The sequence below is a fragment of the Melanotaenia boesemani genome, chromosome 16, assembly GCF_017639745.1.
Source record: "Melanotaenia boesemani isolate fMelBoe1 chromosome 16, fMelBoe1.pri, whole genome shotgun sequence".
Classification (NCBI taxonomy): domain Eukaryota; kingdom Metazoa; phylum Chordata; class Actinopteri; order Atheriniformes; family Melanotaeniidae; genus Melanotaenia; species Melanotaenia boesemani.
Window position 1 is genome coordinate 29,880,112 of NC_055697.1, and position 25,173 is coordinate 29,905,284.

Below are 25,173 nucleotides of genomic sequence, written 5' to 3' on the forward strand. Positions count from 1 at the left end.
GACTGAAGGGTTATTAAACAAAAGCTACAACTGCAGACTCGATGATACAAATAACACAAAACAAAGACCATGGAACTGACCGGACTAAGAGACAGACAGACGGCTAAAACACACAATGAAATGGCAATGAAGAAAAGAAACCAAGAGGTAAATATACACTGAGGAGGATAAACTAAATGAGGAGCAGGTGAAGCAAATTGAATAAACCTACAAAATAAAACAGGAAACATGGACAGTAATCCAACAAAACCCCAAACTAAAGCTCACAGATAATGACATGTAGTAGGGATAGAGATCTCTTTTTATGATGACAGTGTTATCATGGATCCCTCATTGTGGATTTACCATATAGAGTCTCTGAATAAACACCACATATAGTGGCTGGATTGTAATCCTCCTAGATGGGATAAAAATATCTGGCTAAACTTCTGTAGGTCAAGTAAAGGATAAGCTATCCATCGCAATTTACCCGACAGAGCTACACAGTAGCTGAGAAATAGTTGACAATATAATGATCTAGCAGAGTTTTAAGGGTTAATACCTTTTTTATTACCTGTACTTTGTGTGTGTGTTTGCCCCCCAAAAATCTAAAGTTTATTTATTCTATTCTATCTAATTTATTTATTCTAATCCTTCCATTAGAATAAGGAATTTTCCAGGTGTGGTCAAACCTGAGATAATGGAAACCAAACTGACTAAATTAACATAAGTAACTTTTTAACTGTAGTTTAATGCTTTCTGCTAACAGCCTCTTGAGCAAGTTTAAGTCATGGAACTTCTCTCATTTATTCCCCCATATATGTTTTTCTTCTATAAGCAAATTTAAAATTAGCTTGATGAAAAAAAAACCTGAAGTCTCCAAAAAAAAAAAAAAACTGTTTTATGGGAGCAATCAACCATAACTGAGTTCCTATAGTGAAATATTGATTGTTGCCCCATTAGGCTGTGTTGATTTAAGTTTGCCATTTTTATGTGTCAACATGTGCTGTTTCTTTGTTAATAAGTCAGTTATGTTATCAGTTAATGAAGCAGTCAGTTGGTCGGTGCAGCCACGGTTACTCCAGAAAACGCTGACCTGTGAGGATAATGAGCTCCAACAGCCTTTGTTTCTGCTTCGCAGGAGCAAAGTGGGCGGTTTGATTTTCCTCTGTCAGAATGACAGTTAGCAGATGAGAAAACACCAACAAGACACGGCCTCATTTTCACCAACTCTTCTCTTTTTCACCCTCTCAATTTGTCTTCTCCTCTTCTATTATCTTTTCCCCTCCCTCTTCTTGTTTTCTCTGCTCTGTTGTCTTTTCACCGTTCAGGGTTAATAAGGTTGGTCTGCTGCAGAAAAGAGTGTTTTGTGTTTTGGTGATATGCATTGGCTTCAATTGTCAATGTGAGGTTTGTAGGATCAAAGGTGGGTTAATGGGAGTTATAAACCTGTTGTTTGCTTTTATTTCACTGTAGGCAGCTATATGTGATGGATAAAGTGAAAGAATACGCCTCCTCTCAGTTCTCATTATGAGTCCCAGTCCTGTTCTTTCTCTGCCTCCTCCTCCTTCACTGCTTCCATATTTTCCCATTGCTACCCCCTTTCCTTCTCTTCAGACTTCATCTCACTTCACTTTGCTCATCTCTCCTCTCTTCTCAATCTCCCTCCTTCCATGGCGAGTCTCTTTCAGCTCTCATTAAGCTTGCTCAGCAGTAACTGGAACTGACAACTCTGAAGATCCTGACAAATGCCAGCTACAGGGTCATGACTACAGAGAAAGAAGAGAGGAATACTTTTTGTTCTTATGTTCTAGTTTAGAGATTGTATAAAGCCGCAATTCCTTCATTAAGAAAAATTTTAATTTATCAGCCTTAATACTGCAGTTTGCAACCTTTTTTAGCTTTTGATCTTATTAAAAAGAAGCTCATAATATGTGGTTATATTGTCCTATATGTCTTGTTTTATCTTGCTAGTTGGTAGAGGCTCTAAGAATGTCTAGGATGGAGATTGCAAGTGCATTCCTATCCTGTAATTTGTCTTACAGCTTATCAGAGTTATAATGTGACTCCACAGCTGAGATTTATATCCTCTGCTTTAATATTCCAAGCCAACGCCGAGCCTTAATATATTCAAAGCTTTTCCAGTGCCCATTCCCTGAATATGCAAAGGTCACACCATATAACATAATTCTAGTGTACACCAAACCTTGTGCATGTAAAGTGAGACATAAAGTGGTAATGCAGACATCTGTGTGAGTCAGTCGTACAGCAAACATCAGGATCTGCTGCAGTGGGGAGATGATATTGTGTTTGGTTAAGGGGTCACACTGTTTGCATTAGTTCTTTTAGGGCTTTGCTTCCACTTCTTGCAGTTCAAGTCTGTGTCTGATCTTCAAACAACCAGTGACAGTTTATCTGTGAAATAGTTTGCAATCTTTGTTTCTCCGTATGTAACTTTAGGTTTTACCTGACCCTGGATTTATCAATCATACATTAGTTAGTTCTCTCAGGTTCTCTCAGGCGCAGCTGTTCTCAGCATACGATGATGAATCTCAATTATGTCATTTCATGAAATAATCTCAAAATAAACTTATTATGATTTTTTTAATGGTTCTGCATTGATAAAAATAGCCTGTCAGTCAGTGATTCGGAGGAGAAGGTCTCTCTTCTGTTGGTGGATAGCCAGCTCCTCAGCTGCCATCAAGTCTGTCTCATCTGGTCTATTTGATCCTTGTTTGTTGTAAAGCGTATAAACCTTTTCTCTGTGATGTTGTAGATGTTTTTATATATATTTTAAGTGAGTTACTGATAATGATCATCACAACACGTGTGTTCGTGTCATCCTTTAAATCCAAAAAGATGATTTAGTTAAAGTAAGCTGCATCTTGTGTCATCAAGAGCCACAAAAGAACAATGAATAAATCTAAACATCATTTTAGTAACGTCTTTATTTATATAACACATTTCAAGCACAACTGCAACTCAATGTGCTTCACTTGAAACAAAAAAAGATTTTAAAAATGCAAATTAAACATCATGATAGTCATAAAACAATCAATATAGCTGCTAAAGCTATTAAATGCTATAAAAATGTATTAGCAAACACCGTAGAGCAATTTATTTTAAACAGGTAAAAGAAGTAAAAGAAATAAAACTAAATGGTCCCAAAATGCTGTAAAAACTCTGACCAAAGCGAGGCAGCCCAGCAACAAGCTTTTATAAAAATGAAAGTTTTAAACCTGTTTTAAGTAGAGACAGAGTCTGCATCCAGAACTATGACTGGAAGCTGGTTCCACACCAGAATAACCCGATAGCTGAAGACTCTGCTTCCCCATCTACTCCTAGAAACCAGATGAACCACAAATAAAGTGGACTGTTCTCTTGGGACAATATGGAACAAGGAGATTTTTAATTTAAGATGGAGCAAGATCAATGAGAGCTTCATATGTGAGTACTAGAACCTTAAATCCAATCTTGGATCTCACAGTAAGCCAATGAAGAGAAGCCAGGACTGGAGACATGTGATCTCTTCTGTTAATCCCCATCAGAAGTCTTGCAGCAGCATTTTGGATCAGGTGGAGGCTGTTTAGAGCAGCTTTAGGACAATCTACTAATTAAGAATTGCAGTAATCCAACCTGGCAGTGACAAATGAACAGGTTATTTTTTCTGCATCCCTATGAGAGAAAATCTTTATTATTTTTTTTTTCATAATACAAAGGTGAAAGAAGGTACTCTTAGTGATTTGTCTTAATATGCGAGTTAAAAAAAACAAAATAAAACAAAAAAAAAAAAACAAACAAAAAAACCCACCAATGTCAAAGTAAGACCATCCACAGAAACTAAATGACTTAATCTGTTCCTGAGGTGCTCAAATCCAAGGCAATGATTTGTTTTGTCTGAGTTCACACAGGACGTTTGTTGTTCATTTAGTTTTTTATGTCATTAAGACATCTTTGCAGACTAGTTAGCATACTGGCCTCACCTGATCATGAGTAGGTGCAGCTGAGTGTCATCTGTATAACAGTGAAAAATGATGGTGCCTTGACCATTCAGAGCCATTGGGATTAAAATCCACACATTGTCCCTATTTTAAGAAAAAAAGTAAGGCTATATGTTGTTAATTTAACTTTGGCTTTATCAAAAGACAGGACTCAGCCAGAATATAGTATTTATGGTGAGAATCTCACTTTTGGAATAATAAAACCAACTATGGTTTCAGCACGAGGTTGGACAGGGGGTCCTGAAGAATAATAGGTTGGTAACCACTGGTCTACATGGATGGATGTTCTTCAACCCTAATAATTTTCCATGCACTGTTAGACACAAGCTGTGATGACTATAGTTCCTCCCACTGAACCCAGTAGTCTGTCTTCACCTCTTCACTGCCACTTGTTTCCCCTGTAGCACAAGTTAAAACTGGTGAAGAAAGTTTTTCAGTTCTCAGGGAGATGTTTGTGACATTTTCAAAGAAACTCACGCAAAGCTGGCAAGGAAACCGCTTGAATACTGAAAATACTGTAGGTTGTTGTTTACAAAGTAAAATAGGAACGCACACAGTACACAATGACGCAATGCAAATAGAGATGTTTTAGAGGAAGGCTGTTTGTACCACTGATGGGAGAAAATGACAAAGTCAAGCCTACTTATGGTGCGTGTTGGACCAGGACAAGATCATGGATAGGATTTCAAGGTGGAATCAGGGAGAGGAGAATGACTGGTTTGGGAACCTCAAGGTTCAGATGACATGGTTCTTTTAGTTATGACCAGTTTCTATCCTCCAGCACACACAGGAGTGGTTCACAGCCGGGATGAGAGTCAAATCGTACTAGTTTGATGTCGTGGTTCTCAAGTGGAAAATGGTGGAGTGCTCCATCCAGGTTGGGATGGGTCTTTGAATCAATCTGATGGGTTTAGACGTCTCAGACATCTTGTTCATGAGGAATAGTAGAAAGGAGCGAGAGAAGGACTGGGGCTTCGTCAGCAGTAATGAGGCTGCTATACTGGTTCCAACCCTCACCCATGGCCATTAGATTTGGGTAATGACTGAAATAATAACATTGTGGATACAAGCAGATGAAATGAGCTTCCTTAGAAGGATGATAGGGGAGCTGAGGTGGTTCAGACGTCTGAAAACGTTTCCTCCCTTTGGAGGTTTTTCCAGGCATGATCGACTGGTAGGAGACCTGAGGCCAGAACCAGGACTTTTTGGAGGGATTATATATCCATTCTGGCCTGGGACTCCTTCAGGATATCCTAAGAGGGGCTGAAGAGGGGGCGGGAGTGTCTAGGTTTCCCTCCTGGCCCTGTCATCTCAACAACCCACTTTGGAAAATGGATGGCTTGATGTAATTTGCTTTGAGATTTTTTGATTGATTTCCATCTAATCACACCAAGAAACTGTATGAAGGTTGTTTCTGTATCTTGTCAAAAGATATTTATGTAATCAAGAATAACAAAAAGGACATTAAATGTGTGAAGAGAAATAATTGTACACATCTGCAAACAGGAATCAGCTGCCAAACATCCTGTTTCTCCGCAGACTGTCTACTGTAATTAGGCCTCAGGTAGGATACAGACAGAGCAACAAAAGAGCCCATCACTACTTAAATTATGCTCATCAGCCTTCTGCTGTCTCGACACAAATCTTCCAGCTACACAGTCACAATCACGTAAGCAGAATTTAAATATTCACATGCTCACTTGAGCAAAGTCACGCACAATGAAGGCTGCAGGATATTGACAAAAATTACATATTTTCCGCTGAATATTGTATCTCAGAAATGAATGCCAGCACATTTGGAGAGCTTTGTTTTCCTTTTTTCTTCTCAAAATGTTAAATTAAAAAAAGGGGATTGTGACTTAAATACACTCATTTATCTGCCAAACATTTCTCCTTTTTTCACTCCACACCAAATCCAGTTTCTGGAGCAAATTTGTCTTAATACCCTGGCACAGTGAGAGGTATATTTCTGCATATTCTTCATAAACTAGATAAAAAATAATATGTCTGTTAATGTGAGAGACAGAGATCTTTAAGGATGTCTCGACTGTCCTCCACACAGAGCTCCAAATTTACTTAGTTCAAGATTAATAGTCATGTTTATTAAATGTGCCATGTGGAGCTAACTCGGGGGTTCTTTGTAGGTCAGGATGAGTTTCTCAGGGAAGAGAAAGACATGAAGCCATTTGTCTATCCAAATGTGACCTGACAAAGTTTAATTAATTTATTTACGCTGATATTCAAATGTCTCGTCTTTAGCAGGCTGCTCATCTACTGTCAAAATATCCAGCTGCAGAAAATCCATATTAACCTCTGTTTTGAGAAGGTTTGAATTCTAATCTTTCTGATGGCTGCCTGTCAAAGCAGTTATCAGAGGTTAAGCTGTTGAGGAAAATGAAGTAATTCAGACCACCTCTGAGATACCAAACACACGGTGAGGACGCCCCGATTTCTCTTGCTTACAGATTTATGTGGAGCAACAGCAGGAGTTATGAAACTCTGCCATGTTGCTTTCAGAAAAGTCCTGAAAAGTGCAGGTAACCTGCCAAGTCTGGACTGCTGTCAGCTATTCCTCACAGCTTGCAGTGTCTGGAGGAAGAGCGTTGCCAGCAGCCCTGCAGTTACTGCTTGGGCTACATTGCTGAGGTTTGCTGACTTCAGGCTGTGAAAGTCCATGTTCATGGAAGAGAAATGCATCTTCATCCTGATTAATATGGATGTTTAGACGAGTGAAAGCTGGCAGAAGCTTTATCTACATATATAGTCACCGTCTACATTATCAGGTCCACCACCTTGCTATTACCTTGCCACATTCTAAGTCACCTAAATCCACTTTCTTCCTCATTTTGATGCTCAGTTGTAACTTCAGTAAGTCATTTTGGCCATGTCTACATGACTAAATGCATTGAGTTGCTGCCACGTGATTGCCTCATCAGCTATTTGTGCTAACGAGCAATTGAACCTAATTATGTGACCTAAGACTAGATTGAACGATAAGATTCCAGCTCTTTTTCACTGCCAGCCTATCAACATTAGCTTGGCTGGATTGGTAGCTGGTCTTATTAAAATATTCTCAACATTCTCCTCAGCAGCATCGGTTTTGTCCTTTTTTCCTGTGCTATCAGGGTTTGATTTTCCTTTCACTATATTTATAGTCCCTCTTAATCCTCTGGCATCATGGCTTAGGTTTTCACCATTATACCACCGACTGCTGGCTTCATTTGTACCTTTCTGCTGCCATCTGCCTAACAGACATAAAAACATGAGTGTTTTCTGACTTAATGTGTCTGAAAGATTTCACACAGAACAAAGTGAGGCTGACTGGTAGCAACATTAGAAGGCATTTGTAGTTGTTCTAGGGCCTTTCTGAGGTTACGAGGACTGGGGAACTCTCCAAAGGACAGCAAACCTTTATGGACTAATTCAAAAGTTGCATTACTATACTACTATAACACTATAGATTAGAAGACTGAAGTTATGTAGTAGCAAGAGGAGTGTGAGACATATAACATATAAACACAGTGAAGCCTGGGGATAATTGCTGCTCACTTTTTCTGTGTTTTGTTTAAAGCTAATAATATGAAATGTTGCTAATGTCACAGTTGCTGCAAACTTATGAAATCACAGCTGTTACACCAACTGCAGGGGATATGCAGCTGCTTAAAAAATACTAAATTTACCAAATACCAGTGCCAAATGATAAAAACAAACAGTAACTCCACCTGTGTGTATATAAAACCTCCTGCTACCACATGGGGGCGATGCTCTAAATATGGAAGAGCCTGAAACATTGGTGCCTCTTGGTTTAATTTTCCCTGTTTTTGGTTTTTGATTTGATATGAAAAGAGTTTGTTATCTTGTACAGAAGAAGGACACATTGTTAAAGCAAATAATTAAAAGTATGGAGACAGGTGACATTTCTAGTGCTTGATCCTGGTTGTTATGAAGTTGTTTTTGTCCCCTAGAGGCAGCTTTTCTGGCTTGAGTGAACTTTGGTTTAGTCAGTTCCATGGGCTCTGTGTTGTTCGCTTTTTTAAGGACTGAATTTGTGTGCTGGCACAGAAAAATTACCCATAATCTTTAAGTCTTAGAGCACTCAGAGCAACGCAAATGGATATATACAACCAGTCAAAGATTTGGACACATTTTCCCATTAGTTTTAATGAAAAGTGTGTCCATATTTTCACTGGTACTGTATGTACCCAAATTTTCCTCCTTTTTCTTCCTCCTCCACTAAAAGAACACAAGTTTTGGAGTCAGATCATCCCATTAAGCTCCATTAACCTGCAGCCACCCACAAAACAGTTGGATAAATTCCTTCACCAACAGAGTCCTGAAGATTACAGGGTTTGTTTTAAAGGCTCTACTCTGAACCAGGAGCCAAAAGGACCCTTTAAAAGTAGTTCTATGAAAACAAGATGCTTCCAAAAGCAGTTTTATTTCATTCAAAGACAGAGCTGCTATCCAGATGACTCATCCATCTGAGTTGATCATTAAAACCTAAAAACATTTTGGATATTTTAAAGGGTTGCATTTGATAAACACATAGACTTAGCCAAAAGGCTACTTCACATCTGTAGTCCCTGCACAGGTCAGAAACAAACAACAAATAAGAAAAACAAACAAAACCAACCAACATAAAGCTTTCCAACTAATACTGGATTTTAACACAATGAACTCACCAAAGGAGGAGGAGCAAGTTCATGTAAGATCTTATAAATGGATCAGGGAAGCTTACTTTTCTAAACTTACCATATTTTATTTCTGAATTATAAAACCATCATAAAAAGGGAGAGAAAGATTTCTATCTAGTACTTTTAAGGCTTAAAAAAAGACTTTATTGGTTTTATGGTAATGATGTAAACCAGTATTAAACAGTATTTAATATGAGAGAAAACCCTGGTGTGGAGGAACATTTAGCTTTTTTTTGGCAGTGATGATTTCATTTGCTTAAAATAATGTAGGCTGATATTAATGATGACATAATAAACTAAGTAGATCTGGGTAAAGATTATTTATTGTTTAGATTTTAAAAAAAACTCAATAAATTATGCTTTATATCAAGAATACACAAATACTTCTACTATCATGTATGCAAAAATTTAATAAATGCAAATTTCATTCATTATTTAAATTTGGCACAAACATTTTTTTATGTTTGACCTAAAAATTTATCCAGTAAAAATAGTGAAAACTAAAGACGTGATGCTGTTTCCCTATATAGACACAACCAGTCTTCACACATGTATGTGTGAATATTTTAGTGGGGTTAAAGGCCTGTTATGCAGATTAGCTTTTCCTTCCTTTACCACAGTGTCAGGGTCATGATTCACCGTTGGAGGGAAGAATATCATTATGTTCAAACAGCAGCAAAGTAAAGCTCAGCTTTCTTCTGATGTGTGTGTGTGTGTGTGTGTATGTGTGTGTGCTTTACATCAAAGCTATAGAAGGCTATTAATAGGGCTGCTAATGGACCTTAATGGTAAATAGCCACATCAGCACTTGGGTTTTTGACGGTGTGGTGAATTTATAATGGAGGGAAGTGATAACAAAATCTAAGTACCTTCTAACTCTCCTTTAATTGTGGTCTGTACTGGTGCAATATAAAGTTTTATTTTAACATGGGGACTAACAAGCTTGTGATTCATGGCTGGACTCGGGTGGCTGCTAAACTGAGTGGCTTGAAATTCTGCTGTGACAGACTTAAACTTTACCAGCTCAGCTTATCTTAAAGGGACTCATCAGACGGGTGCAGCGCCTTTGAAACTGTTGAAGTCAGGATGAACCCGTCTGCTCTGGAAGATGTTCCCGTCTTTCATGATGATGAGTCAGTTTTTCTTTCTCATAGGTAACGCCATCCAGGCCTTTGGGAATGGGACGGACGTTGGGATGTGGCAGCCGATGTCTCCTGTCCAGACCACCACCTCCATCACCACCCCTTATCAAAGAAACCGCGAGCGCAACCCAAACACCCTCGACAACCACATTAACGCAGAGGATGGCATCTACCACTTCTGTGGCAGCCTTCAGGTGAGACGACTCAGACGGTGGCTCAGTCAGAGTCACAACTATCTGAGAAAAAAATATTTAAAGGTAACTCAGGTCTCCTGCTGTCTTACTCCCATCTGATTGTCAATGTTTAAAACGTTGCTTTAACACTATAAAAAGGTGCAGTTGGAATTCGGCATTTGATAAATTTGACTGACATTTTTACCTCTGCAATGCAAAATGAAAAAACAGATACGAACATTAAATTTCCTTCTTTTTGATCAAACTAACTGGATTCTTTAAGGTTTTGAACCAGTCAGCACTTTGATATCAGACAAGGTAAAGGAAATGAAAAAATTACATTTTCTTTTGAAATTTCATTACTGAGGTTTTCTATCAATATTTGATTTTGTGCATCATCTTGATGCAGCCCTCTTCTTCTCGCGTCCTGCTTCGCAGCAGCCAGACTTTGTTGTAATCTTATAAAATATTTTTCCAGACTTTCTGAAGGTCTTTCAAACAGCTGCTTTTTCACTCATTTCCCATCCAGTCCTTGTACTCAACCACTTTCAGAGATATTCATTTCTTTGTTTAACCCTTAAAACTCATAGCCATTTTTTGCTACCTGTTTTTTGTTTGTTTGTTTTTTTTGTAAAACTGCCTGCTGAAACTGAGCCCTTTTAATCCCAGTCAGTTACATGGTGTTTTCAGGACAGTCTCTGCTGTCAGATTATGAGGCTAAAATTATGTAAAATCAATGCATCGATAGATATAGCAGCATAAAGGCCGACCAGAAGAAGAAAACAGAATTTATTACTAACAGAACTTTGTAGAAATAACACACAGATCATCAGTGACCAAGCCTTTTCTCATCTGCACATCCATCTCTTAAGTCTTGGCTTTCAGGAATGACTGTAGAAAATAACTGTAGAAATTTCAGGAGAAAATATTTCCATTGAAACAAACACACAAGAGAAACTGTTTCCATATTTATACTCTTTCCTCCTTTCCAGTTATTTCTGCTACTATTTACCTGCTATCCTCACTAAACCAACTCCAGCTCAGCTACTTTTTGGTGCCACTGTGCATCAAAAATGTCTTCTTGGCTTTATTCCAACCATAGAGGAGCATTATTTTCCTTCTTTTCTGACTAACATAGAACTTTTTTGTCACTTTCGATGCTTATGATTGTGTATTTTAGTCAATTTAAGCTCTCTGATTGATCGAACGTTTGACAGAATGTAGTTTTATTATCATTTCTTGTTCTAAATTGAGGTCTCTTAACAACATAGTAATGAAAGCCATTTTTTATGATGAAAATGTGATAAACAACGTTGTTATCATTAATTGCTCATTGTGCATTTACCATATAGAGCAGGGGTGGCCAACGTCGGTCCTCAAGAGCCACAATCCAGCAGGTTTTCCATGCATCCCTGCACCAACACACTTGACTCAAATTAAATGGATCCAACAGCCTATGAGGATTTGCACATTGACTCATAAGTTTGAGTCAGGTGTGTCAGTGCAGGGTGCATGGAAAACCTGCAGGACTGTGGCTCTCGAGGACCGACGTTGGCCACCCCTGATATAGAGTCTCTGAATAAAGTCTGCATGTTGTGGCTGGACTGTAAACCTCCTAGATGGGATATAAATGCCTGGAAAACGTCTATAGATAACTTAAATAAGGGATCCCCATCTCCGGTCTTTGGGGCCAACTATCCTACAGACTTTTGATGTTTCCCTGCCCCAGTACACCTGACTTAAATTAATGTCTCAATAGCAGACGTGCAGAGCTTGTTAGAGATCCATTTAATTTGAATGGCGTATGTTACAGCAGGGAAACGTCTAATTCCTGCAGGATAGAGGGCCTTGGGGACCAGGGTTGGGGACCACTGACCTAAGCGGTAAGCTATCAAGTAAGGGATAATGCCCGATGTGAACCGCTTTGCGTTGGACGGTTCACGCCTCTGCGTCATCCATTAATTTATGATAATGGTCACCTCGGAGGGCATTATCCCATTTATACCATGGTCCATTAAAAAAGAAAAAAATATTAAATAAATTAATAATGCTTTAAGGATGTTTTTTACCAGTAAAATCGTAAGTTTTTCACAAGAAGCGGCTGAGTGGACTATTTCGTTGTGACGCGTTGCCAAGGTAACCTGCTCTGACATAGAACCAGGTCAGTCAGCTGTTGTATTAGACCTGATCAGTGGAGAGAAGGGAGATGATTGCTTAACGTTATGTTACGTGACACAAAGTGTCATTTCAGAGGGCGGGTGCAGCTCTTATAGCTTGTGTGTGTCCAGAGGATGATGCGACATTTTGTTTCAAACAGTCAAAGTCCACAGATGGTTTCCTACATGTTCACTAAGCCTGCAGGCTGCTATGATCTGGCGCGTCTGCTGCCCGGCGTCTGAGTTTCTGCTGCCACAGTTACCAACTACCGTTTAGTCAGTGCAATAATTTACAACAATAAGTCTATTTGACCTTTGAAATTGAATTTCCCTTTGGGATTAATAAAGTATTTTTCATTTCATTTCATTTCATTTCATTTCATTCATTTCATTTCATTCATTTCATTTCATTTAATTTCATTTCATTTCAGAACTTCTTTCATAGGTGTCTATTATCACTTTTTAATGGACACCCTCCAGCCAATCAGAATCGAGTATTCACCCATACCACGGTATAATCATAATTTACCCCACAGAGTTTCACACTGCTGTTGCTGAGACACAGCTGACAACCAGTGTTGGTAGTAAAGTGTTACAGTAACAATATTACTTTTTTGGGTAACGAAGTAAAGTAATGCGTTACACTTAAAATATCGGTAACAAAATTACTTTACTGGACTACAGTAACATGTTTTTCTGCGTTACTCGAGCCGTGTTTGCCTATGTGTAAAGTTCTGATCTGTTTTAAAGTGGTACGCGCATGCTGCTGCCTGTGTGTGCGCTTGCCTGGGCTTGTTGCCATAGAGATCGATTTGTGTGACGTAGCTGATTGTGTGCCAACTAAAGAGAAAGAAAAATTAAGCTGGAGAGTCGGCGATTCGATTTTGGTCAGTGGCGATATTCGCCTTATTTTCAGTTGAGTCCAGTTTCAGTCCAAACTTGTGGTGAAAGATCCTGCTCGCCGGTCAGTGGAAGGAGTCCTTCAGCAGCCTTCAGCTTTTTTTCAACATTTCCTGGAGCGCAGCAGCCAGTAAGACAGAAATTAACAAGCTGTTTGCAGGTTCATTGTAGGAGACATACTCCCCCTGTTGACTGTTGAATCGCCCAGGTTTAGAAAAATACCAGATAAAATGATTATGAGATAAGTGTGGCCATTTCTTCCCACAAACAGGGACGTTGTTCTTGTGGTTTTAAAGCCATTTTGTTTACAATAAACAGCAAACACTCTGCAGACAGGCAGCGATGATTCAGCTATGATGTTTGTCCATGCAGTAATGAGTAAAGTAATTTCATTACAATTTACGAAAGTAATGAGTAACTAGTAACTAATTACTTTTTTAGAGTAACTACCCAACACTACTGGCAACACACAGTGAGTGACAACGCTCTGGTGTACTAGGGATCTAGTGGAGTTTTTAGAGTTAAGCAACTTAACTATGACATAAAACTTATTCAAGCATTAAAAGAGGAACTTAACTTAAGGTATGAAGCAGTGCTGCTTTGACACATAAAAAAACATTTTGAAATTGCATCTTTAGGCTCTTTGTTACAAGCAACCTGTCACCAACTCATCCTTTCTTGACATTTCTTGGGTTGCATCACCGAAAAACAGCAAAGATAACACAATTTGAGAAACAGGAAATAAGATTTTAGCAGCAACAAAGTGATTCCTTAAGAGCTGTTAGCTGAAACTTTGCATTTCTCAGCATTGAAACATGTGAGAAAACTGGACAAACGGAGGACAAAAGAAGAATTGTCTGAACTAAAAAACTATCTACAGCAGATGAACAGGATCTGAAAATGATCTAAAGAAAGCAGAAAAAATCCAGAGAAGCCCTGAACCAAGAGCTGAGAGATGCATCTGGACCTTCAGTTGACCCATCCACTGTTGGTCGAAGCCTCATCAGAAGTGGTTTCTTTTTGTGCCACACATTTGGTAAAGCTAAACAGTTTCTGCCACTCCTGAAACAGCAGATTTCTGACTGATGGAGCAGAAGGATTGTTCACAGCAATCCTGAACCTCAACGATGGGTTTCTGCAGGGTCAGGGAGGAAGTAATGGTCCGACTGTTATTACCAACAGAGAGCGATGGCAGGGAGCTAGTTCACATGTAATGACACTGCAGCTGAAGCAGCATCGTGAGATTTCTGAAGTTAAGGTTTTCAGAGCTTTTCAGTGAGTAATTTTTAAAACTGAAAAACCTTTAATCACTTCGTGTTTATACTCTCATCATGCAGGAAAATAGCTTGTCTTTTCTGTAGTTTCAGTCTGTAAATTCACATGTAAATATGAACATGTTTCTTACTTAAAGTTTATTTAATGTTAAAAGTTAACATTTATTCAACATTATGCACAATCTAAATGTTTCCTCTTCATCCTGAAGACTGAACTTTAAATCCTCCCAGCTTTGCCTTGAACACTGTGACTCAAGCGTTTTTTGAGGTCATTTTTTCCTCAGCTTAACTTATTTGTTTGTCTGTTTGTTGGCAAGATTGTAAAAATACTATCAGGCCAAATTGAATTGGATTTAATGCAGAGTTTCAGCAAACAAGGAACCCAATAAATCTCAGTACCAGTCAGGATCACTTCAGTTAGAATTAGAAAACACGGTACTGGTCTCTGAGTGGTCTCCGCTTTAATGTTTAGTTGCTTGCTTTGTACTCACTTTATGTTTATATTTATGTTTATGTTTATAGTTTCTTGGCCCACTTTGGGCCTTTTAGTACCAACGTGGTCAGGTTTAACCACCACAGCCTACCTGAGTACTGTTGCTGACCATGTCCATCCCTTTATGACCACAGTGGAGCATCTTCTGATGCTACTTCCAGCAGGATAACCTGCTTTCTGGAACATGATGATGAGTTCACTGGACTCCAACGGCCTCCACAGCCACCAGATCTCAGTCCAGTAGAGCAGCTTTGGGATGTGGTGAAACGGGAGATTCTCATCATGGATGCAGCCGACAAACCTGCAGCAACTGTGTGATGCTGTCATATCATTATGGAGCAAAACCTCTGAGGAAGGTTTCCATCACCTGGTTGAATCTATCACACTATGAATAAAGACAGTTCTGAAGACAAAAGGGGTCCAACTTAAACCAGTAAGGTGGACCTTATAAAGTATACTTCAAACCCCATTTCCAGGAAAGCTGGGACGTTTTCCAAACTGAAGCACACACTCTTTTCTTCATATGTTTGAACATTAATTCAACAGAAAGAAAGCTTAAAAGAAATGATTTTACATTTGTCTTTGTAATGCAGAGCTCGGGCAGGAGACCCAGAAGCAGGACGTCTGACACAGGCTGAGGTTAACAGCTTTATTTAAATAAGTCTTGCAAAGACGGGATCTGTTCATCCGGCTTGGTCGGAACATGAGACAATGATGGGTTACAGGTGGAATCAATCGGGGCGGGGCAGACATTCACAAAAGGAGAAACAAAGGCAGGAAGGGAAAAGGTACCTGAAACGAGAGGAGAGTTAGGGATTTCAAAATAAAACAGACAAGCCAGAACAGGAAACAGACGAGACAAACAGAGCTTGAAAAACTTGAGACACAACAATCTTCACCAGTCAGCTTAATTGTATTTAGAAAAAAATTAAAAATCTAGAATCTGATGCAGTAATGTATTCAAAAGAGTTGTGAGAGAGGCAAAACAAGAATATTCAACAATAACAGGAGGCTTGTTTCTGTGTTGAAGGGTTGCTGTCAGGAAGCGGTGCTTCCCTGTCTTTTTTTTTCATTAATAATAAGAGGATCTCAGTCACGCTACCCGGTGGTTTCCTGACACAGACTGTAGTCATCACTGTCAGTCAGCACAGACAAAAAGATGGATTCATCAGAGCTTTTTGAAATAATGCACTCCAATCAGTGTTGTGGAACATAAATAATAGAGGTGAGCTGATGGAGCATGAAAGTGCACCCACTGGTCCTGATTGGTGGAGAAAGCATATCATTTTTCTGTATGTACTTTATTCTATGAGAAATGATCTCTACCAGTAAGAGGAGATTGGATATAACAGTGTGTGTTTATTTTACAAATAAATCATTCACAGTTGTTTTACTGTAATGCTTATAAGGACGAGGACGGTCTGATTTGAATTTCTACATTAGTAAATTGAAAGAGTAAGATGCACTGTATTTTTACTTCCAGGTTACCTTCAGATTAATTGAAATGAGCTATTTTTAACATTTCTCTGTTAATTGAGAGCTACAGAAACGTACAACAAACTAACAAAAATTACACTTTTGTTCAAATTTTAATCATATTTTATCTCTGACTATAGCTAAATGGGTATATCTAGAAAAAAAGAAGACTCTCAATAAGTCAAACTGTCCCATGCAGCCCTGAAAATGTTCAGCCTTTTTTAAGTTAAAAGTTTATGCAATGCATCAGGACACAATGAAAAATTGTTTAGCTCTTATCATGTCTTTAGAAAATGGAGTCATTATTTATTCAACAAAAAGTTAGCCAAAATGAAGAAACTGTGTGAAAAACTAAAAATGTCTTTACTGGAAGTAGAAGCCAGCTGCTGCTCATCCAAAACACTTGATAATTGTATCAACAGCAAGTGTGATCACCTCTGTAAACACAGATATTGTGTAATGCTTAAAGAAACAGAAAACGAGAGCTACATGTCAGACTCTCCAGGCCTCACGTTCATTGTTAAAGCACTTCATAGTTCAGTGAGAGAAAGACTGAACAAACACAGGTTGTTTGGAAAGCTTGCAGGAAGAAGCCTCTTCTCTCTAATAACAACATAGCAACATGGTTTAAGTTTGTAAAGCTGCATCTAAACAAACTTTTAGAACAATGTCCTTTGGACAGACCAGACCAAAGTGGAGATGCTTAGTCAGAATGAAAAGCAGCAAACCAACGCAGCATATCAGCTCATGTCAACTGTCAAGCACGGTGATGGAGGGATGACAGGACCTGGACACCTTGCAGTCATGAGTGCATGAGGACTACAGAGCCAGTGCTGGATTGGTGAAAAAACTTTTGTTTTATTTAGAACTAAATTCTCAAAAAAAAAAAAAAAAAAAAAACAGGGCTTAGGAAGTGAAAAAAGTTGAAACTCAGACAAACGAACAAGACGATCTGACACTAAAGGGAAGGAGAACACAGCTCAAATAGTTGGAAGGGAAGGAAGACAGTAGGACAGGGCTACTCAGTTCGGTCCTACGAGGGCCGCAATCCAGCAGGTTTTCCATGTATCCCTGCACCAACACACCTGAGTCAAATTAATGAGTCATTGCGTAGAACCTGATTGGCTGTTAGAGCCACCTAATTTGACTCAGGTGTGTTGGTGCAGGGATACATGGAAAACCTGCTGGATTGCGGCCCTCGTAGGACCGAATTGAGTAGCCCTGCAGTAGGACACAGGTGAAGATTGTAAGTTAGGGAGGAAATGACACGGAAGGGAATTTCAAGAGGATGACAAGCATTTCAAAATAAAATAGCCTTACAAAGATTAAAAAGCTACTGGGTCTCTCTATATACACTCTATATACCAAAGTGTTCTAAAGTCAAATGTGAGGCCATCTGTCCGACAGTTAAAGCTTGTCTGAAAGTGTCTCTTGCAACAGAACAATGACCCCAAACACAGCAGCAGATCTACAACAGAACGGCTGAATGTTGACCTCAACCTGACAGAGACGTTGAAGCAGGACCTTCAGAGAGCTGTGCAGAAACAAATACAACTTCAATCAAGTGATGCTGCACTGTAAAGAAGATGTGAGATGTTGATATCATACACTTCAAAAAGTATCTAATTGTACCTTTTGGGGTACAACGGATTGTCACCCTTGTGGCACCCTCATGTATCTGTTGCTGTTTGTCCTCTAGCAGTTTGTATCTTTTAAAAACTAGTATTTTATTGTAAATTAGTACCCTAATTTAATAATACTGGTCTTAATAAGGCTAGAAAAGATATAAAATAAGCCAAAATAAGGTCAGTGTGTAGCCCCTGTGGTACAGTATGTAAAGACAGTTGAAAGTGTGTTCTATTGTGTACCACCTCCCCCCCTTCGCCACTAATGGGACCAGACCACAGACTTACTGACCAAGTTCAGGAGTAATTAATTGTCTATTTGTACATAAAGCTGCTTTTATATGATTGGAATCTCACCATCATAATTTATAACCGATCGCTTTAAAAATGAGAAGAAGGTATCAGTGCACATCTTTATTATTATTTACGTTCATTCTTTTAGCATTATGTTTGTTACTTTTCCTCTTCTCTATGTCTGCAGATGGCCTATCAGTCTTTAACGTTTATGGGTATTTTCAGGCATTATTTGCAAAATAAGTTTGGCTAGTATGTCTTTTCAGCTGGTATTCAACAGTCTGTATCAAGAATGATACAAAAGGAATTTGCGGGTCAATCCATCCAACTGCAGATAAAAGCTTTTATTTTGTTTTTTCACAGGAAGCAGCAGAGAAGATGTTGTAAATTGTAGCTTCTTCAGGATTTCAGCAGGTTCTGCCTAGCAGGTTACACAAGGCAAAGTGCATCACTGGTAGTGCAACAATCAGGCATCACCTGGGGTGAAACCCAGCCTTAAGTAGTCCCGTGGGTGATTAGTGGAATGGACAACAGGTGGCAGGAAGGTCTAAATGCCCTCAGGTGTGAGCTTGGAAGCCAGGAGAACAGGTCACATGACATTCACACAGCTGTGCAGAAACAAATGCTGCAAATCTCAATGAACTGAAGTAACACTGTAAAGAAGAGTGGATTATAATTCCTCCAGAACCACATTACAGACTGATAACACCACACAGAAAACCATTAGTTCAAGTCATTGCTGCTAAAGCTGATTCTGCAAGCTCATGATCATCAGGTGGACTTTATTTTGGCTTTTTCTTTTGTTGTTAAATAATCACAGTTTATTATGTATTACATACATATTATGTATGTATTTTTGTTCATCCAAAATTATATTTACCTCATTTTAAGGACCGGATAAGGACCGTATGATTTTTATCATCCTATGATTCAAAAAACCTTAAAACTGGTTTATTTTCCTTTACACATGAATGTACATACATATTTTTAGATATTTTCAGTCTTGTAAGTATAGTGCACATGGACAGATATTGTAGATCAGGGGTGCCCAAGTTAAGTCCTCAAGAACTACTATCCTGGAACTTTTAGATGCAACCCTTCCCCAACACACCTGAATCAAATGACTGGCTCGTTACCAGACATCTGCAGAGCTGAATGACATGTAGATGAGGGAATTGAGCCATTTGATTCAGGTGTGTTGGGGAAGGGTTGCATCTAAAAAGTTCCAGGATAGTAGATCTTGAGGACTGAACTCAGGCACCCCTGTTGTAGATTGACTTAATTACATACACAAGCCAGCACATGCCAAGTGCACACACACACAGTGTGCTCTGATGCTGAGCTTTGGTCGTGATGCGTGTATGCTGCTGGCACTGTGCTGATAGGAAGCCAACTACAAGTTAGAGAGAGTTGCTGTGTTAAACTACTTCTCTGCATGTGCGTGTGTGTGTGTGTGTGTGTGTGTGTGTGTATGTGTGTGCATGCATCAAGGCACTCTGCTGTTGTAATGACACACTCAGGGGACGGCTTGTCAGAAAGCCCTTTTCCAGTCTCCTCGTTGATCTCTTGCACACAGATGCACAACAATAACAATTAACTAAGAATCTGAAGCTCCACTTTCAGCCAGCGAGTGCCCATCAAACTTACCGAGGTGTGTTTCTTTTCCTTAAAGAATAACAATCGAAGAGTAAAGAAAATTTTTGTTTTTAAGAACTACAGAGTAACCAGACTTTCTTTAAATGCTCACAAATGGAGTCTGACTTCTTTGTGAAGTGTTCAGGCAGCAAGATAAATGTTTTTGACCAAAAGCTTCGAGCTGAATTAGAGGAGATCCAGCGTTCTGTTTCTGCTTTCATTACTTGTTTTCAAGGGTTGAGATTTCCTTCTGTTGTTGTGTGTGATGTTGAAGTGTGAAGGAGCTTCTTCCTCTTCAGAAAGCACAGAAACTTCTTTTATTATTTAGGGGAGCTCACTGACTCCACAGCGAAGTCACCGCAGATCAAACATGTTTATATGTAGACACACATTTTTCAAGTCTCACGGCTCCATCAGCCTGCTCTCATCAATGCAGCTCATTCCAACATAGGCAGAGGTGCAAATATATGTACCACATGCTAATGTGACTTTTCAGAACACGCAAGTATTAGGCAAATATCACATGAATGTATTTTAATCTGCTGACATCTAAAGCTTTTTGAAATTCAATGAGCATTATGGTTGTGTTTTATGGTAAATATACAGTGTAAGCAAAAACATTTGTCTAGTTTATGTAAAAGCAAATGAGAAAAAAATGTTGAATATGAACCAGAGTTTATGACAGGGGTGAATATATATATATATATATATATATATACGATATATACAAGGACCAGTCATCCTCAGGAAAGTGTTTTAATATGTTGCGTGTTTTCTCTGTAATCCGCTCTGTATCACTGACTATGAGCATTGGTTAATCGGTGCCATATAATGTCTTTTAAATGTGATTTTTTTTTTTAATAGATCCCCTCCCATCACCTCTCCTTGCCTGTTACATTTAAGATTCACATGTCTGCCATGTAGCATCGAGAAGTGGTCACACTTTTCTGGATATATGGCCTGGTGCTTGTCGCAATTTTGCGATTTTTTTGCCTAAAGCATTAAATTGAAATTTCTTGTGCAGTCAGAACTGACAAAATTATGACCAACTGATAAGGGACAGAAGGAGATTGAGAAAAATAAGAGCAAACATCTAAACAATGGCCTTTGTGCATTAGTGGCAGCTACCTCTGTGGATACGAAGTCGGAACCTGGCGCAGAATTATGACGTCTGTTTCACTTAATTAACATAAAAGTCGGATTAAATGTGACATCAAACTAAGATAGCTTAAGATATGGATCCTGGTGCTGCGTGTAATGTACATAAATGCAACCATGACTTCTAAACAATTTAAGGCTGATTTTAAGCTTGTATTCACACCTTATAGTTCAATAGTACAATGGGGATTCGGTTCAACTCAGGGTTTCAGTATTCAGCTGGTCAGAGTTTGCTTTCACCCTGCAATTCGTCAAACAAACCAACGTATTCCTCTTCTCACTAGAAGTGGCGCTGCATCAAGAGTTACTGAAAGAAAAAACAATGCAAACAACAAAACTTGCTAATCTGTTGGTTAATGCAGGGCAGCTGATGTTTCCACCACACAAGTGCATACGGGAGTTCACTTCTTTAAGTTCTGTTGGACATTCAGACCTCCCTAAACTAACCAAAGTTTCCAAGCAAAGGAACTCGGTTTGATTCAGAAAGGCTGGTGTGAATGAACCCGAAAGCTAGCAGGACACTTGAAAGATGTTGGGACTGGAGTGACAAAATATGGGAAAGTTATGCATGCATGGAAAACCTTGTTGAACATTAAGAAACCCATAAGATTAAATTACATCTTATGAAGCACATTATTTGGTGTAAATATGGTATAAATACAGTTAAGTAGATAAATGAAAATACTGTAAATTATTTATGTTAAATGTTTCAACAAAAACATTTAGTAGTAAGTAAATTTTTTGTAGCTTGACAAATTCTTCCCAAATTCTCTGGAAATATGGTTTGTGATGCTGTAAGAGCTTAATACAATCACATAGATGTTATGTACAAGTTAAAATTTGCAAAACAAGCTAAAATTATTTCTCAAATAGCTGCTGTTGTTAGTTAAAAATTAAACTCGAGTGAAAAAAAAAACTAATAAAGCCACAGATTTAACTCTCCAGTCTCCATATTATCACTACGACATTCATTATTTAAATTTCCAATTCTTTTAAATACAGTTTATTGTAAATATCGGTGAAAATTTCAGTCCATTTAATGACTTTAAACACATGAAACAGAACTTTGTATAACTTCTACATGTTTCACCAACTTGTTTTAAATTCATACCTTGTTCTTTTGTTTCTGCCTTCATGGACATTTACTGTGATTTATAGACATCATTCCACCTGAACTTTGGTTTTCTGTGTGTTTTACCACCAGAGTGAATGTGTAAAAATATAATAAATTCTCTTACTTTGTTTCACCATGCAGCTGCATTCTGTGCATCCCCATATTTTGTCTGAATTCACCCTATGCTGTACACTGAAGCCATTTGTTATTCTGTCAGAGCAAATGTCTGCAAACACACACACAATAAATACCCTGAAGTTACATTTATTCTCAGTGTCCATATGAAGCGTCAGTGCACCGATTATTAGAATCAAAGTGTGAAAAATATCCTTTCTTTGCTGCAGAAAGTCCCAAAATAAGATGCGTAATTTATCAAGCACACAATAAGAATGCACAATACTGATAATGAAGCTCACACTGAAAATTGGCAAATCAATTCATGGTGAACTCCAGATAGAGACAAAATAATGAGGATTAAATGAGGATGAATTTCACTCAAAAATGTTTATGAATGAGTTGTTTATTCTGTTCTGCTATTTTTAATGAAATACAAGTTAAATTCCTTCAAATGAACTCTTGTGATTTATTTAGTTTGTGTTGAACCAACAGTCAACAGAGCAAGTAGACAAGAACTCAGTGGACCCAAAATCAACTAGTCATGTGTTGTATTTATGTAGATGATGATGAAAACTGGTTTATTTTTGTCTGTTTTTATGCTATCGTACATGAATTTTAAAGTATGTCAGTAGGACATTGGTTTGCATGTCCAGTCTTGTGTAGTTACCAGATAAGGTGAGATTCAGCAGGCAGTATTTCCAGAACAAGGCAATTTAGGGAATACAAAATAACACCATGATGTTTTCCTAAATTTAACTATTTTGTTTTTCACCTAAACTGACTCTAACCAATTAACTTGTAACAGCTTAAAAATGGCAATTCAGTGCACAAGGAAAATGTACAAAGTGAAACACACACTTTCTTGCCTGTTAAACAAATTGGAAATTATTTGAAAAAATGCTGTTACACTGCATTCATCCAAAGCTAAAAACCCCACAAAACAAATTTCCCCAAGGGGACAGTAAAGTGTATTGTAACATATTGTTTTAATTTTATCATGTCAAATCACGTACCATATCTTATCATTTTGTATCATATTGTATTATACCACATCATTTCATCGTATGATATCAAACTGTACTGTATCATATTATATCATATAGTATTGTACCATATCGTAAAATGTTTTAGTGTATCATATTGTCTCGTATCATGTTGTATTGTATGGTATTGTAGTCTTCTTCCAGTTAGAAGGACAGCGGGTCAATTCCAGGCTTTCCCTGATCACATGTTGAAGTCTCCTTGGGCAAGACACTTAACCCCATGTTGCCTCCTGATGTTCCTATCGGGGTATAGGCACACTGTGTGTGAATGGCTGAATGAGACAGGTAGTGCTTTGAGTGGTCAAGCTGACTGGAAAAGCTCTATATAAGTACAAGTCCCTCATGGTGAGGAAAATTTCTGCTGTGTTTACCCCACAAACACAACAGAAGTGTGATGCTGTCAGACATGCATCACAGGAAGTCAGGTTGGTTGTGAGTTCAGTGCAGAATACCACATTTCACACCCCACACTGTCAGTGTTCACCTCTCTACCCTAACACACCATTCCAAGAATTTCTTCCCTGTTGGACAATTCCCCACCTTATGATTTGCTGCCTGACAGAGAACAGATGTAAGAAGCAGTGTGACCTTTATGTAATGAAGCAGAGGGAAGAGTGGTAGCAGCTGAGGCATGACGGAGAGTTTGTGTTTCATCACAGACTGCAATTAAAGTTGATCTTAACCACAGTAGATTTGCTGTGATTCCAGTTTTTCCACTATGATGAGATTCCTCAGGAAGCAGGTAACCAACCCTTGGGCAGTTTTGGTGGAAGTGAACTCTTGTATCTCAGAAGTTATTCTGTCTGATCTCCAAAGACACACAATCTTTTTATGGAGACTGGATGTTTAAATAAGATGCATTAGCAAGGGAAGAGAAAGGCATGTCATTACACCAGCAGAGAGGAGGCTGGGGTACTTCAAGCCAGCACTGGTTCACCCCGAGGGTTCTTCAACTGCTACAGTTTTAGTACACAGGCCATCAGATATCTTCACAGAGGACCCTTTAACCCTCTTTTACACATGTGGAAAGTATATTTGTGTGCATTAAAGAAGCAGGATGTGTTTAAGCATGTAAAAGCCTCAAACACACTCTGAGTTTAAAAGTTTAACAGTCTCTCAGGGTAAACTCTATAGCTTTAGTTTCCAGTCGGCTTTTATGTTAGAATCAGCACCTGGAGTTGTAAACATGATGGTCATTCTGAGTGTAGTCGCTATGTTTGAACACGCTGTTGTTTTTAGCTTTCTTATGAACATGTTGTTGGAATATGTTCAGTTGACACAGACTTGTTTCATTGCCCTTATTTTCTCTGTGGAATCATCACAAACAATTCAAAAACATGTTGTATTGTAACACGTGTACCAGTGATTATCAACCTTGAAACTCCATCTATAGCCTCATGACCACTGATAAGTGAAGTCAAAAACATTGATTATTTAGTTACTGTGGCACCTTGCACTAAGTGGGATTTATCAGGCAGCGAGTAAATATTTTGTCTCTGAAGCTGTTGTCTTGGAAACTGATAAAAAGCCAAGTGTAAGGATTTGACCGACTGATAAGAGTACCAAATTGTGCTGCTTAAACAGCAGTGTGATGGTTTTATCATTTATCTTTTGAGAAACATTGAGTTTATTTTGGCCTATTCCAACTACCGTAACACTGGTTGATTAAGTACAACCCTTTATGGACGACTGATGGTAGTGGTCTCTTTAAGCAGAATAATGTGCCCTTCCCTCCATAAAAATGGTTCAAGAATGGTTTAAGGAACCCAATAACAACTTAGCCTCCAAAAGCCATGTTTGCACCAACGGTTCTGGGCCGGTACAGTAAGGGTCTGTGCACATTTTTTTGTGTCTTTACAGGCAAAAAGCTGGGAAGGATACCAGAATATCCAACCAAAA

The 25,173-nt window shown here is 38.6% G+C and overlaps 1 protein-coding gene across 5 annotated transcripts in view; it reads left to right on the forward strand.

Moving 5' to 3' along the window:
- Nucleotides 1–25,173, forward strand: part of gfra1a (gdnf family receptor alpha 1a) — a 134,725-nt gene that overhangs the window by 102,801 nt on the left and 6,751 nt on the right. For all 5 annotated transcript variants that reach the window (XM_042010704.1, XM_042010706.1, XM_042010707.1 and 2 more), the window contains one exon: nt 9,829–10,010. In XM_042010704.1, the coding sequence (XP_041866638.1) occupies nt 9,829–10,010 (182 nt within the window). The remainder of the gene's footprint in view (nt 1–9,828; nt 10,011–25,173) is intronic.